The 15,802-nt window shown below is 43.2% G+C and overlaps 1 protein-coding gene across 1 annotated transcript in view; it reads right to left on the bottom strand.

Annotated features, from left to right (window-relative positions):
- Nucleotides 1-1,527: 1,527 nt before the first annotated feature.
- Nucleotides 1,528-15,802, bottom strand: part of KATNAL2 (katanin p60 subunit A-like 2) — a 60,894-nt gene continuing 46,619 nt past the window's right edge. Inside the window, exons 12-16 of the mRNA XM_004683883.2 lie at nt 13,262-13,353; nt 11,668-11,778; nt 3,183-3,345; nt 2,290-2,392; nt 1,528-1,776 (exon numbers count right to left, since the gene is read on the bottom strand). Coding sequence (XP_004683940.2) covers nt 1,637-1,776; nt 2,290-2,392; nt 3,183-3,345; nt 11,668-11,778; nt 13,262-13,353 — 609 coding nt within the window. The 3' untranslated portion in view covers nt 1,528-1,636. The remainder of the gene's footprint in view (nt 1,777-2,289; nt 2,393-3,182; nt 3,346-11,667; nt 11,779-13,261; nt 13,354-15,802) is intronic.

The raw sequence follows: 15,802 nt of genomic DNA, 5'->3' as shown, positions 1-15,802 counted from the left end.
CATGAGGACACGTGAGGAATGACCCAACCATACGTACCTGAGTGGAGAACAGGCAGTAGCTCTCATTCACTGTCGCAAAGCATACTGCCCACAGTAGCGTCTCTGCCCCTTTGCCTGTTCACTGTGATCATACCCACGGCACGCACGTGCTTCCCAGCCACAGCAGTCACAACGGTTGAGGTTATATCCAACTGATTTTAGGGAAAGGATAGAGGTAGCCACAAGCCAATGAATTAACAGCTGCAAGAAATGACGAATGGCTTGACAAAGGAACCCCGCTCCATCCTTCAAAAAAGGGTACAGAAGGCAGCTTCTGGCAGTTGACAGCAGTCTGGGGTCAGTGAGTTTCAGACCTAGACATCCCTCCGGCATTGCTGACACTGCAGTGCGCAATACCTTGGGCTCAAGAAGAGGTTTAAGTTTAGTAAATACTAATATGATCTTCTGTCTCTCTTACACTTAATATATATTAATAAGGTTTATTTTTAGTGTTCCTGCCCATGATCCCTGAAATGAGACTTTAAGAAGCATTTGAGAATATTCTGCCCAACATAATACCAAAAGAATGTATAAAAGGGTAAATCCCTTTGGGATATTTACTATCCCAAAATATTTCCTGGAAGTTTTTCCTCTCTGGAAGAGTCTGCCTGGTAGAGGTGAAGAAAAGAAGCAGGAAAAAAAGAAGGTAATTTACCACACAGCAGCTCTAATTGGTGAGGCAGTGGCCTTACTTGGAATTCAAATTTTGTCAGAAATTGAAAGTAGCTGCTTCAGATTGTGGGTTTCTGAAGGAGATGCTTCTGGCTGTTTATAAATGCATGAGACAGGAAGGAGGCTGAGAGCAAGGAAGACCCAGGATGACTTCCAGGAGCTCAAGTACCCCCTCCTGAAGTCAGCCCCCAGGAGGCTTGTGGTACTAGAAGCAGGGCAGCCCACTTGGGTGAGATGTGAAGAGTCAAAGCTGTTAGTAGGGGCTGGGACTGGAGAGTCAGTCTGGGAGCTGCTGGTGCTGGTCCCCATGGCTCTGAGCTCTGGACAACAGCTGCTCACGTATGGAAACAGGTCAGTGACATTTCCAAGTGGAACTTAGGCCAGGAAGGGTTTGTAGGTGACAAGACTGGTTGGGGTCATAATTAGGAAGAAGTGCTGAGACTCCAAAGTGTCCAGAATGAGGAACAGATTATATTTTCTTTCCTGTTTCCATCCTTAGCCACCATTGACCTGTCAGCTGGTTGCAGGGGAGGGGGTCTGCCGAGCTTAGCTTCTATTGGCCTTCCCCAACTCAGCATCATCCATGCTTTCCAACACAACTCTCTTTACTTTGTCTTCAAAGTGAATATGCCAGCTCACAAACAAAGAAATGATTCACCAACCATAAGAAATTTTATAGAGTTTGTAAAAACAAAAATCTCCATTGTATAGCCTAATAGCACATATAGCTATAATTTAAATCAATGTATTGCTGACATCTATCATGAAAATACCTCAGATTTCCAAAATATAGTTGTCCAAATTAATCCAATCTTCCAGAACAACTTTCTATGTTCCCAACTTTCTATGGGCCTCTTCTGCTGCCACCAGTAAATCCAAGAGACCCCTGTGGTGATCTTTGAGGCCAGGCAGGGTGAGTATGACTTCAAACAGACTCGAACTCTCTTTGCCAGGCTGAGTATCTCTGAGTCAAATTCTTTGCTGAAGGCTTGGTGTGAGCTAGCACATCCAAAAAGTCGGCAGTGGTCACAGTATCCAGCTGGATCTTGGGTAAATTGCTGCTCTCTAGATAAAAACACAACAGTAACAGCCTAACAATCGACCTCATAGTGATCAATGCTCCTGAAATGCTAATAGACCTTCTTTCAAGACAAATGCATAATGCAGCATTCTTAATGGTTAATGCAGTGAAAGATAAGAGTAAAGGGCTGGGGGGAAAAATTCTTTAAAGTGCAACTCAGCCCCTGAAGGCCAGACAAAATATGTGACTTAAATGTATTGTTATCAAAGTATTATTTAATATTTATATAGTGCCTCGAATGGATCCAGTCCAAGATCATAGCATGCCAGGGAAATAAAAGCCTGAGCGTTAAGGAGCTTATCATCTGGGAGCAAAGTTGATCAAAGCAGAACACCACAGAAGGAAGGAGCTGATTTGTACTAGGGAGGATTTGACTGGAGGAACCCTGCAAGTGTAGAGAGCCGCCATGAATAGGAGCAACGCGCCACCTGCTGGTGGAAGTTGCATTTGAAACACAAAGTTCTCTCCCAGAGCACCTCATCTGACCCCAAGCATACCTGGCTGGTGATTTTCAAGTGCATTGAAGATCTTCCTCACAGGCCGCATGGCTGCTTCCCTGCAGACTAGCTTAATGTCTGAGCCGGAGTAGCCCTCCGTCTCCTGAAATAGCCGCAAACCCAGCTATTGGTCAGCAGGTAGAAGGCTGGTAGTAGTTACAGTCTTAGAGGCAGGGCCAGGTATCAGGGCCCCATTTAGATTCTACACCTGTCCCCCAAGAACACTATGCAAAAAAATTCCCAGATAAATAGCACTTGGGAAAAGAGAGACTGCTGACATCTTTGGATAACCTCAGATACTTTCTAATAAGATCCAAGCGAAGCCTGTAAGATACTGGTCATGGATCCTACCTACCACCCAAGTTACCCCAAGGGGACTCTTGTGTCCAAGTCCAAGGATGGTCAAGTTTGATAGATACTCTTGCTCTTATAAACAAGAACATACCTGCCTGAGGAATCCCAGAGAACATCAAGTTCAAGTGTCCACTCAGACAAACACAGCAGTAGCTATGGGGGTACCAGACAAGTACCTAGCACTTTTCTGTTTGGGGAAGGTTTCATTGAATTACCCAAACTTCTGGTTTGTCTGTAACCCATTTTACAAATGAACAAGCTGAGGCTCAGAGGAAAAGACCACACAGTTAATAAATAGCAGGACCAACGTTCTCTGAGTCTTAAGTCCTACCCCTTTTCCACTCCATTGCTTTGTCTCTGCTCACGTACTTCCAAGTGACAAAGAGCTCACCCTTGCATGAAGAAGAGACTATTGATCATTACATAACTGGGGTGGTTTGGATCTTTTCTAAATCACTCAAGAAAGAGGCTCCAAACAGCTCATGAGAAGACTGCTTAGAAAAAAGGTGGTTACCGTCTTGGTGGGAGATGGCGCTTACCTGACCCAATACACTGTATTCCAGCTCCGTGCGGAGCTCCAGAGCTCTGCTCTTGCTCACAGGGGGCAGCCAGTGGTGGATCATGGCCTGCCTGGCCTCCTGGCTGGGGAGATCAACCAGAATCCTCTTCTCTAGGCGACGTAACATTGCACAGTCCAGCTCCCTAGAATCCATCAGAAACACAGGAACTGGTTACAGAAATAAACTCTCTTAAGCAACAACTATGTTTGAATAACAATTCAGCATTTTAACCAAAGAACCAAAGGGAGATTTAAAGTAACCAAAGATTTAAAGTAACCAGGAGGTCTGACAAGGAATGTGAAGGAACTCTCCAGGGTTTTGAGGGAGGTCTTCAAATCTACTGGGCACACAAGACAATCAGTTCTGTTTAGAACTGTTAAGAAGGCTCTGGAAGAGATGTCCCCCGGAAGATGGAGTTGATGGAATACCTATGAACGTGTCTGAATGAACCCAGCATCCAGTTAGAGTTGTGGCAGGATTAGTAGAAGAAGGTGAAGTGGAGCAGAGGAAGGGGAGAGGGACACCTTTTAGTAGAGGGGAAAAACAACGAAATTTAAGCTTTAGTGTTCAGTTCAACAATATTTACCACCTGTCAAGAGAATTATCACTGCTCAACCTCCAATCTACAAATAAATAAGACTAACTTGTACTCTATCTAAGGACATTAGCAGAAGTTTGGGGCATGGTGTGCGGGGCTGTTGGTCCTGTAAAAACTTCAAAAGTAAAAGTAAGACTTGAGATCAGGCTGAAAGGAGGAGAGAATATGCTGGAGAAGAGGCAGAGCCAGGGCCTTTCTTTGGACCAGCTGCCCCTGCCTGAAAAGGCGGGTACAGCACAGTGTTTCCTTAAGGGCACCTTCTCTTCTGGTCTCCCCACCCCATCTAGAGTGACTCCAAAATGAAGACCAGACCCCCAGAACACCCTCAGGAATGGCACCCTTGAGTCACTCTAGAGATCTGTATTGATCAGCTAATGCCCTAAAGCAAGAGATTTACCTCAAAACTGCTTGTGGGCACAAAATACGTGCAACTCTCTGACAGCCAGTCCTGATGAATGCACTTTTAGTGCCATCAATAATAATAGAGTCATACAAGGGAGGAAACAAAGGACAAGTGGAATGTACCCAGGAATCATTCTTTATGCCAATATAGTTATATGAAAAAATTTAACCTGTGGTAACCAGAAAACACTCTGGTTAGCTCCTTTACCTTGAATGTTTAAACCTAAGTATCCTGTTCTGATGTCTCCTTCATTTAGGTTATTTGGGACTTCCACCACCTCAGAGATCAAAAGCAATCACCATGACATGCCACATAGCCAAGGCTCGCCCACCACTGAGCCTGGCCCCGGACCCAGGCCACTGTACCTGAGAACCTGGACTCCCGCCCCAAAGCTTCCAGGCTTTCCTCAGCCTAGTGGCTTGTCTCCCCCGCTAACAGTGTGGTTCCTGGGACAGAGATCATTCCAAATGTTACAGAGTTTGGAAACCAAACATAAGTCTAGTGCATTCACTCAATAGTTGGAACATAGCAGGTCCAAACCATGCTGGTGTGGAGAGAGAAAAGCAACCTTGAGTTTCATAAGCCAAGTCTTTGCAGCACATCCACAATCCCCAGCAAAGGGACGGCCACGACCATCCAAGAGCTGTCTGAAGAACTGGCATGATCTTTGGCACAGGATGCGGACTTGGCACCCGGGAGGTCATTCTGCCTCCTAGGTGCACTGCATAAAGTGATTCCCACCTACCTTTTCCAGGACACTCTCTGGGATTGTGACCTTAGTGCAGCTTCTACAGCGGCTATTTCTTCTTCACAGAACTTCCATTTTCACTACCAAGAACCAAGTCATTTTTCAAGCCCAATTATTCCAAAAAGACTTTCCCCCACTTTTAAATATCTGTTACCAATATCTGTTATCTCCTCCTCTCTGTACAGTTTCACTCTCCTTGTTACCTGGACCCGCCTGTTGGTTCAGCTTTGCCTCACACTTAATCCCCTTCACAGCTCACTCATTGTTCCACAGCTCACCTCTGCCAGCAGTCAAGGATCATGGCCAGATGCCTTGGGTCCCCAGCCCTCCGTGATGCTCCCAGCAACTGCTCAGTAAGTACTGCCTGGGTGAATGAACGAACTAGTGCTGCAGGCTTACTGGCTTCATGTAAAACAACCTGCTTCCTTCAAGTCCTGTATCGATTTATGAAGATAAATCTATTTCCCTGGAAATTAGTATTTTATAATCATAATTAGTTCTAGCTATAGAGAGAATCAACATCAATGGGAATCAAACCTTCTGTTTTTCTCGGTAGTGGAAATAATAGAAACAGTGATTTTAGGAGATGATTCATCCAATTGATTCTCAGAAGCAGGGCTTCTGAGAGAGCTGAAGGATGTAATCTCCATGTTGGGTATCTTATGTATGGAGAGTCTACCTCTCATTCTTTAATTTTTAAACCCAGATTAAATTATCTATTTTTAAATTTTCCCTGATTTTTTTCTTTTTTCTTTTTTTTTTATTGCTTCCCCTAACCACCTGTGCCCATATCCCATCTCCCTACCTTTCTTGATCTCTCTACACTTTTCCCATTTCCTCTGGCAAACATTATCTTCTTTTTTGCTGAGCTTAAGTTTTTATTTCTTCTGTGTTTGGGTGTACTTGTTTGTGGGTGTTTATAGTCTGCAGATGATATCTGAAATCTGACTTTCACTTTTTGGCTGATCACTTTTTGGCTCATGTTTGAAATTACAAACATGAGACAAGTGGATCCAACAGAAGAGTCTGGAGCAATCAGTTCGGTTTATAGCCTATGGATTTCAGTTAGTGAGCATCTTTTCATTATAATAAAGGCTAAACATTACTTCTAAGCACTCTAATACCAACAAAATGGGTATATTCCTTTACTCTTGCCGGAAAACATATTACCAATAATTGAGGGGAGGATGAGGAGGGGGTGTTTCCAGCAAAATGGTGAACTAGATATCTAGAAATCTCTCTTCAAAAGGCCCCTTTAAAAACTCGATGGATCACGGGCACATGAGACCATAGAACACGACACCAAAACTCCTCAAAAATGAAGAGGGAGCTGACCAACACTGGGCTGTTGAAGATGAAGCTGTGGTCCTTTTGGGGGTGTTTCCTCTTGTTTATAAATGGTTTGGATTTAAGTGTATGAGTGGGGTAACACTGAAAGCCAGGATTCCCTTCAAGATTGGAGGTGGCACAGGCCCATCACACAAAGCCTGAAACCAGAGGGCACATCCTCCACAGACGAGAGGTTTGAAAGTCCCCGTTATCACGGAAGCAACTAAGGAAATGTGTTTTGCACACACCTCTCATTGGCATGTTCCAAGGAACACTAAGCTGACAAATTAGCTTAAAGTAGTTCAAAACTTGACATTATTCGACACAGACTTTCTCTGGAGGGGACATGTGCAAGATTTCTGTAGGCAGAGTCCACTTCGTTAACTGTGGACCCTGGTGGTGCGGCAGGCCCTCCCTGGTGGTGCGGCGGGTTAAAGCACAGCACTAAGAAGCTAAAGCCACTTCTGCGTGAGTTCAATCCCTGCCCTGGTGATGACCACATGGCACGGCAGACCTCCCTGTCTTGTCTGCTGCTCCCCTCAGCAGTGTACTTAATCAGTTGGCCTGTTCTGCTCCCCACTCTATCTCTGGTGAAGCCGCTTACCACCCCTGCACCTCTGGCCTGTACCCCAGTTCTGTATGCATAAATAAATCTTTAAAAAAAAATGTAAGTTCACCAACTAAAATTAAGAAACATAATAAGCCACCAAGAATGACAGCAGTAAAAACAAACCGCAGAGTGAGAATTCACCAACAGAGAGCAGAAAAGAACCGTGTGTGTGAGGCATGAAGGGACAAGGGGTAGGAACTACGAGCAAGGGACTTCCACTTCTGGCCAAGATGGAGCTGCCCATTCCTCGCATCTCCCCTCTGCGAACAAATACTGTTGGTGAGATACAATAAACAGTTACAAGCAGACTCTGAAAGGTGGAAAGAAGGAGGGGGACCAGCTGGAGACCTCAGGGCTTGAGAAATGACATGGCAGTGAGTTCCTGGGTTTCCGGTTGGGCTGTTACACCGAGGCTGCGAATCTGCACAGACAACAGCTCTACGAACCGCTCTCCCTGCGACACTGGGGTCCAGAAGAGCCGTAAACCATGTTGAGATAACCAGCCTTACTCCAGCAAACACCAAAGGAAAACTGTCCCTCACTTGGGATGTCCATGGGGCGAGGCTGGGAGCGAAGCCCCAGTGGAAGGAAGCCATGGTGGAAAGCGGATACCATTAAAACCCCAAGAAAAAAAAAGTCAAGTAAACCATAGCCCACTTATCCAGGGGGTCTACAGGGAATTAGGTGAGTTTTCAAAGCTGTCCACAATATACTCAGGGGAGGGGGGTGTGGGGGAGAGACTGGCCCTAGGAGAATATAATGCACACCCATAGGAAGGCACGTTTGTTTCTGTGTGTGTCTGAGTGCGTACATGCACGCTCACGTAAACACATGCTTGAAAGAGTCTGGGAAGATCGATACCATTTTCAGAGTGCCGGGAACTAATGACATTCAAGCAATACTGCAGCATGTAAAACCTGACTTTTTATAATGAACTTGTATTAATTTTCTAAATTGACAATAGTAAATAGTAAAATGATTTCCCTCCTGAGCAATTCTTGGAAGGATGCACAGGTAACAAATTTCATTAGGTGGATCTGTACAAAGGTGATAAGATTTGCATAATGGGATGATATGAGTACTTTGTTTTCTAGTTTTCAAATTTTCTGTAGTATGTAGTATGGTGGTTACATTTTTTAATTTTTAAAATTTGGTTTTAAACTTATAGTTCACACGTCAGCCTGATCCTGTTGAGAATGAAAAGTAATGCCAAGGTAGGCCAGGTTGAAAGTGATTTATGTCTCGCAGAAACAGACCTACTGAGTAGGCGGGGGCTGGGCAAGGATAGGTGACCTGCTCGGTCAGTCCTGTGGCTGCCCCGTTGCACCTACCAAATCCTACGCCACTCCTTTCTGGTTGTATCAGAATCACCCAGCACCACATGTGGAGGATCGTGGAACTGTAATTGCACAGGACAGTGAAGTTTTGCATGGAGAGAAGCAATCTCAAGCAAAACCATTTGACCACTGGTAAGTACAAAAATGCCATAAATGATTGCTTACAATTTTTGACAATGATTTAAGATTGAAAAGATGGAAAGCCTGCATGACCCTATGTAATTGCCACAAAAAGTTAAATCATCAGATTGAAGTGAGTTATTGTATACCTGCTCCCGTAGGATTTTTCAAATGGAACACTGTTTCTCAAGGAAAAGACCTTGAGACCAAATAAGTGAGGAAAGTTCTGTTTTCTCGTTTCTCCTCTTGGAAGTCACAATAGCTTCCTAAAAACACTGAGAATTCCTATCATGGGGGCAGCCAGCTGAACTGTCTTTAACTCAGTCACTCTTGACCTTAAGAGGCCACTAAGTCTCATTTTTTGGATAATGCTTCCTGATTTTATGTCAGGTCACTTTTGGGGAATGTTGATCTGGAGAATGAGGTATATGGAGCCCAGAGGGCATGGAGCATAGGAGCACAGGAGAGACATGGAATTTTGTAGGGAAACCAAGGTTATGCCTGCCGATCTCATCAATCACATGCTTACACTTCAGAGAAATAGCACACAGAGGGGAGACTTCATGTGCAAATAAGCCAATTGAAATAGGTAAATTTTTGCACATACCCAGCAATCCTTGGGTCCTATGCTTTCTTCTAAATACTAGACTTCAGGGTTGTTGTTTTTTAACCTACAGGTTGGTCATACCAGGGGCCTGAATTTCAAGAGGGACAGTTAAATTTCCAGGTCTTCTGCAAAGAGCAAGGGGGTGATGGGTTTCAACATGCTTCACACATGCAATTTTCAGACCTTATTGTACAAACTACCATTGCGTTAAATAGACATCTAAAGATGGTATTTGCCTTAATGGCCCTATTCAGGGTTTTGTTTCCCTCCGGACTCCTAGGTCTGAATTTGTGAATCCTCAACAATCAAGGCGGGTCAAATTAGCCCTAATTGTGCTTGCTAAACATTTCTTGCATGGCCATTACCTTAAGTGGTGATATTAAAGATGCAACATGTGTTATTCTTTTCATTGCTCATTTACACATCAAGTGACAGAGATGAGCTGTTATTTTTTGCTTCCTTCCTGTCCTCTATGTGATGCTAAAGGCCAGGGAAGGAGCTTGGAAGAGGAAAAACACCGAATCACAGGCTGAGGGGGAAAGGGCTGCCCTTCTGAGACACAATAGATTTGTCTAGGGAAACTGATAAATTAATTACAGGAATGGGTAGCTGGTGTTCTGAAAGATGTTAGATGGCACTACCACTAACAAGTCACCAGGAATTGCTTTGAGAATTTTAGGGGCCAGACTCTTACACATTAGGTGTGCATGGTTATTTCCCCCAGAAGACCAGGCTGCTTGAATCAGATAAGTTCATTTCCTCATTCAAGACCCCAAAGCCAAGATAGAAGTCTGCCCCCATATTCTTGATAAAAATCCTCTTTCCTCATAGAAGGGCTTGGACAATAAACATCTAAACCCTTTACTTACAGTAATCCTGCTTGAAAAAAATCTGTCCAGAACTTTATTCAATGATTTGTAGACAAAGGAGTTCATGTCAATATCCTATATGTTCAATAGAAAATGGCTGATGAAATTATGATATTTTTGCAGGTGTGAATTTAGGGCATTCATTGTAAAGTCCACTTTTCAAGGATAAATTAGTGATGTTAGAAATATTCTTACTATAATGTTCCCTTTTTTTTTTTAAGATTTATTTATTTATGCATACAAGAGCTGGGGTGTTGGCCAAAGATGTGTGGACATGAGAGGGAGCAGAACAGGCATAACTATTCAAATACACTGCAGAGGGGAGTAGCAGGTGAGACAGGAGAGGTCTACTGTGCCATATGGGTCAGCTCCCTGGCTGGGGATTTAACTCATGCCACAGTGTCTGTTCTGATAGCTTCATAGTGCTGAGATTTAAACCCTTGCACAACCAGGGAGGCCCTTTTTACTATAATGTTGAGTAACAAAAGCAGGACACTGGTGGGAATACAAAATGGTTCAACCTCTATGCAGGGAAATTTAATGACCTCTTCTACAATTTCATGCACATTAACATTTGACCCAGCAAATCTACTTCCAGGCACCTACCCCAAACACACTGGCAAGAAGAAATGCAAGAAGAAATATTTGCACACTAGTATTCGCTGCAGCATTATGTTTAATAGCAAGAGTAGAGACAACCCAAATACCCAGCATGGGTGACTGGTGGGTTAGATTATCGTACATACAAAATAAGGCATACAAAGTTATGAGTCAGAAAGACTTCTAGAATGTGTTAAGAAGGCAGGGGGGTTGGGGAATCACAATACAGAACAATGTATGTAATACAACATCTTTGTATAATTAAACTGAATTAGGTTATATTTTACCCATAGAGCATGTGACAGCTTGTCTGTATATAGTATCTTGTCACTTCCTTTCTTGACTGCAGTGATTCTGAAGTAGGGCTAATTTTGCCCCAAAAAGGACATTCAGCAAAAATTTTAAATATACTCTCCAGGTAGATAATTTTTTTCCTCTAGTCAATGTATTTTATTTCCCAATTCAACTTCTAGAATTGTTTTTAAACCATTCTGGAATATAGTTTAAATAAAAAACTTCATTTAAAATATAGTTTAAATGAAAAACTATTTTCAATTAGAGATTACTTAGCTTTCTGTTTACTGTGAAACTTAAAAAAAAGATATACCTCTTAACTTAGAAAAGCTTAATTTTAATTTTGTTAAAATTCATGTTATTTCTAGAATATTCTTTGAGTCCTCAAGATATTGGCATGGCATAGTTCTACACTATACTCTTACTTAAACATCATCAATAACTTGACTTTAATTTTTTTTAAATTTCGCTGGAAATTATGTTAGTGGTGAGGATGGGGTGGAGACAAAAAGGGAGGGGTCCGATGATCTAGAGTAAAGAACTCTGGGTGTTTTGGTGGTGGGTGGAGATGACATACCTCTAAAGGGTAGAGTCCTATTCCTCTAAATCATATAATGTCGTAAACCAATACTACCTCAATTAAAAAAAAACAACTAAAAATTTTATATTGAGAAGATAAAGCCATCTACTAGATAGATAGATAGATAGATAGATAGATGAATGAATGAATGAATGGTAACCCTTGCCTATGTTCCTTCTATTAAGTCAAATTCTTTCACTGTGTAGAGAGCAAGCAAAGATTGAAGACTTGAACAAGAAAGACTTCAAACGGATCTTGCAGGCCAGAAACCAAATAAGAAGGCAAGCCTGAAGTGGTCAATATAATATCTTCATCTGTGCTCAGTGACTCATGAAAATGTGTGCAGAATGTTCCCTTTAGAGCTCTCACCATGGCAGGTTGGAGGCTGCTAAAACAAACACCAGGTCTTCTGAACGAGCCAGCCCATCCATCTGCACCAGTAACTCTGTCTTCATCCGAAGGCTCCCTTCATGCTCCCCCCTAGAGAGAGAGGAGGATGTGAGATTCTCCCAGAGGCAAAGACTTTGCTTCCACAGAGCAGCAAACAATTCAGCCACTCCTTCCTCTTCACTGGTGTAGAATGAGGAAAAGGAACCCAAAAAAAGTACCTTTCTTGGATAACATGACATGGCAACCCCAAGTAGGTATGTGGTTTTTCAGAACTATGCTCCTTATTATCTGACCACTTTTTGTAAGAGAGAAAAAAGCCTTGCAGTGTTATTATAGAATTATTTAGCATTTGTCTGTAATTATTCTTTTTAATATAATAGGACCCAAGAAGTCTTAAGAGCACTTGCCTTTATTCCCTGGCCCTATGAAGACTAGCTTTAATGCTTATGCACATTCAGGGTAAAACCTGGAGCATACTCACTGAGAGTAGATGAGGAGCTTCCTAATGAATTCAAAGCTGTGGCAAAGCCTGGGGGAAGCGGATGCAGAAAGGAGCACACAGGTCACCATGGCAAGATGGGGTCTTTGCAGGGGGACTAAGCACTAGGGTTCCTGGTGGGGTGCTGGTGCTGCTGCCTGCTCCTGTCTGACCCCATGTGGAGTGGCAGAACTCCCCAGCCCGGGGCTTTCTAGCACCCATTAAGTTACGGAAAACATCCCCTTTCAATCAATGGCATGAATCCCATGCATCATGGGCACATCTTAATGGTTGCTTTTCCCTGCTGGGAAAATGGTTTTCAATGAATAAAAATTCATAAATTATATTCTAGTTATACTTACAACAAGCTAATTGTTTACTTTTTATTACTATTAGTTCTGCCTTGATGATAGCCCATTAGAGATCATTAATAAAAGCAGCCATAGTGACATTTCCCAGCCTGTGTTTGTCAAGCCAGGATACCAAGTGCAGTAAAAGTTAAAAAAAAAACACCAGGGGTGAAGTCGAAGAAGTGTTTTTACAGCACACACACACACACATTCAAAGGGGCTATACCACCTGAGACATGTTCCTTCTGTTAGGGTCATTAGCAGACACCCAGTCTTTTGAGATAACGCGTGTGACATATTTAAAATTGGACCACTGAGCCACAACTGAGTACCACGGAGAAGTGGTGTCTCCCATGGCCTCACGCACCGTGCCAGGGAGTGGCCTTGGCGGCTCCACTCCCCCCAGCAGCCCCTCTGGCTCCAGACGAGGCAGCCACAGAGGCTATTGGGAGCTAACAGGGCCAAAAAGGCAGCCTAGGGTCCGAGGCCTTCGCCATCTTCAGGCCTGAAAACCACTCTGTGGGAAAGGGGGGAAGGGGAGGATGATATTTCCTCCGGTTATAAAAACTACTTAAATCAGCTATTCAGTTAACAGGATCTAATTTAAAGACCTTTCCGTGTGTCTGCAGAAAATTTGTGGGCTTATTAATAGGCTCATTCTGCTGGTAAATGTCGATGGGCTTCCGACCATCAAACACACTTACAGAGGGGAGAAGTGACGACCAAAAAAAACCCTGTCTGTTACCCAGGAGACGTGCCTCTCTGACTCATCACCGACTCCAGCTCGTCCAGGAAGATGGTGGAGGGGGCATGATAGCGGGCAAGTTCAAATAGCACCTGGGTAGGAGTAAAGCAACCACATATTCAAATTCAGGTAATTAAGTTAAAAAGTTCTCAGATGATCCCAGAGATTAAAAGCTTGGAGTGACTACTATTAAGCATTTATACTGCACTGTTATTTCACAATAACTTTATAATCATTACAACTATTTCTCCCTAGCATCACCCCATGGGGTTGTCCAATTATTTTCATTTATCACCGGGGAACATTAGAGCCAAGGAAGAGTGAGTGGTGAACTCGAGGTCCAATGGGGGGGGGGAGTCTTAAGATAAAACCCAGTCCCCAAGCTTCCAGTGGGACCCTCACCAGTAACATAGCTCACAAGAACACAAAAGCCTCAGACTGTGAACAGTCTCTTGATGTTTTTCTTTAGCCTTTAGCAATAATGAGATGATTCATCTCAGAATGAAAACAAAGAGAGAGGGGAGGGTCCCAGTCATGGGAAACAAGTCGGGAGGATTTTGCCCATCTGTGTTCCCCAAATGACTCCGTGAGGTTCCCTGCACCACCCCAACACTGCTATTTAGCTCAGGTGCTCAAAGGTAATTCCCAATGGAATAAAATGTTCCATTTCAGAATAAAAGATTATAGCCCTAACAAGAACAGGACAGCAAAACAGCAAAAAAGCAGCTCTGTAAAAACAAAATAAAGAGCTCCATGGGGAGATAGATGTAGTGGTGAGAAAAGTAGGAAAAAGCGAAACCTATTTTTTTTTACTCTCAAACCGATCTCTTGAGCGCCATATACAATTCTTCACTGGTTGATTGGAGAAAGCAGTGGAGAGTTAAAAGGAAAAAAAAAAATGAGGTCCTTTAAAAAGGACAGGGGATTTATTCTCTGTGTCATTCACACTGGCAAAGCCCTGCAGAACAAATAAGAAGGGCCAGGCTCAGAAAGGGCGGATGTGGTTTTCACAAGTGGTAACAGGGAAATCCCTCCAGTTTCCCTGCCACTGCCTGCATGTGTGGTCCGCTATGTGCAAGTTCAAGTATTTTCTTTTTACTGAATCTCACTAGTTCATCCAGCCAAGACAACTGGCTCAACATAATGAACTGAAAGAGCTGAGCCGACGCTGGCACACACATCCCAAACACCTATCAGACACAGTAGAGGCCACTTCCTTAGAAGCCAGTCTCTTTCTTTCCCTGTCACAAAAAAGCAGGTGCAAATATACCTGAAGTTAAGGATGATGACAGCAGCGACAATCTATCCAGGGAAAAGTGGATATTGGAACTCGAGGAGAACCAATTGCATCTTTCAGGAGCTCCTTGAGGTACAGAAAGACCAAGAAGCTCTACCAGACAAAAGATCCAGCTGAAAGAAGACCCTTCCAGAACCACCTCTGGAACCACATCTCCACACTGAGAGCCACCACTCTGTCCACTGCCAGAGAATATAGAGAGTCCCAGGTAAGTGCTTGAGAAACATTAGTCTAAAATCTTCAAAAGTACTTGGAGGAAGTTAAGTCATACAATAGGGCTGGGAGGTTGTAGAAAGATGTAAGGGCCAACAGGTGTGTGCATTTGCTAAAGAAACCACTCAACTATTCAATCGCATCAACTCCTAAGAGGCATGAACATTAGGAAGGGAGGGAGGAACACAACCCAAGGGTTCCCTATAAATAACTCTTTAATTGGAATAGAAGAGAAATAAGTGATAGGAAAGCTTCTCTGATTTAGGGGAGGACCTGAAGGGCTCTCTCCAGCTGAAAGCTTCACAGGAAGCAGCTTGACAGCATGACCAAGATTTTCCAGGTGATGATCTTTCCATGAGCTGAGGAAACAAAGTGATTTCTGAAAGGATAGGAGCCGAGACCCTTCAAGGTGAGCAGCAGTTAGGTCTTCCTCTTGAATGATTCTTTTTTAACAACCAAAAATAAAAACGCAATTCACAGGAAGAAAAATACAAATGATTTTCTAAACGGATGAAAAGATACTCAAGTTCATTCAGAATTAAAGACGTGCACATTTGAGTGTGAAAATAGCACTTTCACTATCAGATTGGCAGAGATTTTTCAAAGGTGGATACCACACAGAGTTGGCCAGGGTGTGGGGAAGCAAACACACTCAGGCACCACTGATGGGAGTGTAAGCTGGTGCTTCCATATTGGCAGACAATTTGGCAATTTTCTTTCCTCAGACCCAACAATACTCCTTTTCAAAGAAACTGCACTAGATATACAAAGACATGATTATATTAAGACTATTCACTGAAGCCTTGCTCATAATAGCAAGAGACTAAATGTCTATCCAGAAAAGACTGGTTGAGTCTGTTTTGCAGTGAAATACCATGCAACAGAAAATAAAACAGTGATACTATGGGACAGCAGCCAAGGTGTGGCTTTAAAGGATGGGGGTGGGGGGTGAGAATGCAAGTACAGAGAGGATGTGCAGTATGATCCTACTTGTATTAAAAGGAAGGGAGAGAGGGGCCTCCCTGGTGGTG

This window comes from Condylura cristata, unplaced genomic scaffold, assembly GCF_000260355.1.
Source record: "Condylura cristata isolate star-nosed mole 26May11 unplaced genomic scaffold, ConCri1.0 scaffold00016, whole genome shotgun sequence".
Classification (NCBI taxonomy): Eukaryota; Metazoa; Chordata; class Mammalia; order Eulipotyphla; family Talpidae; genus Condylura; species Condylura cristata.
This window is presented reverse-complemented; position numbering and strand designations above follow the sequence as displayed.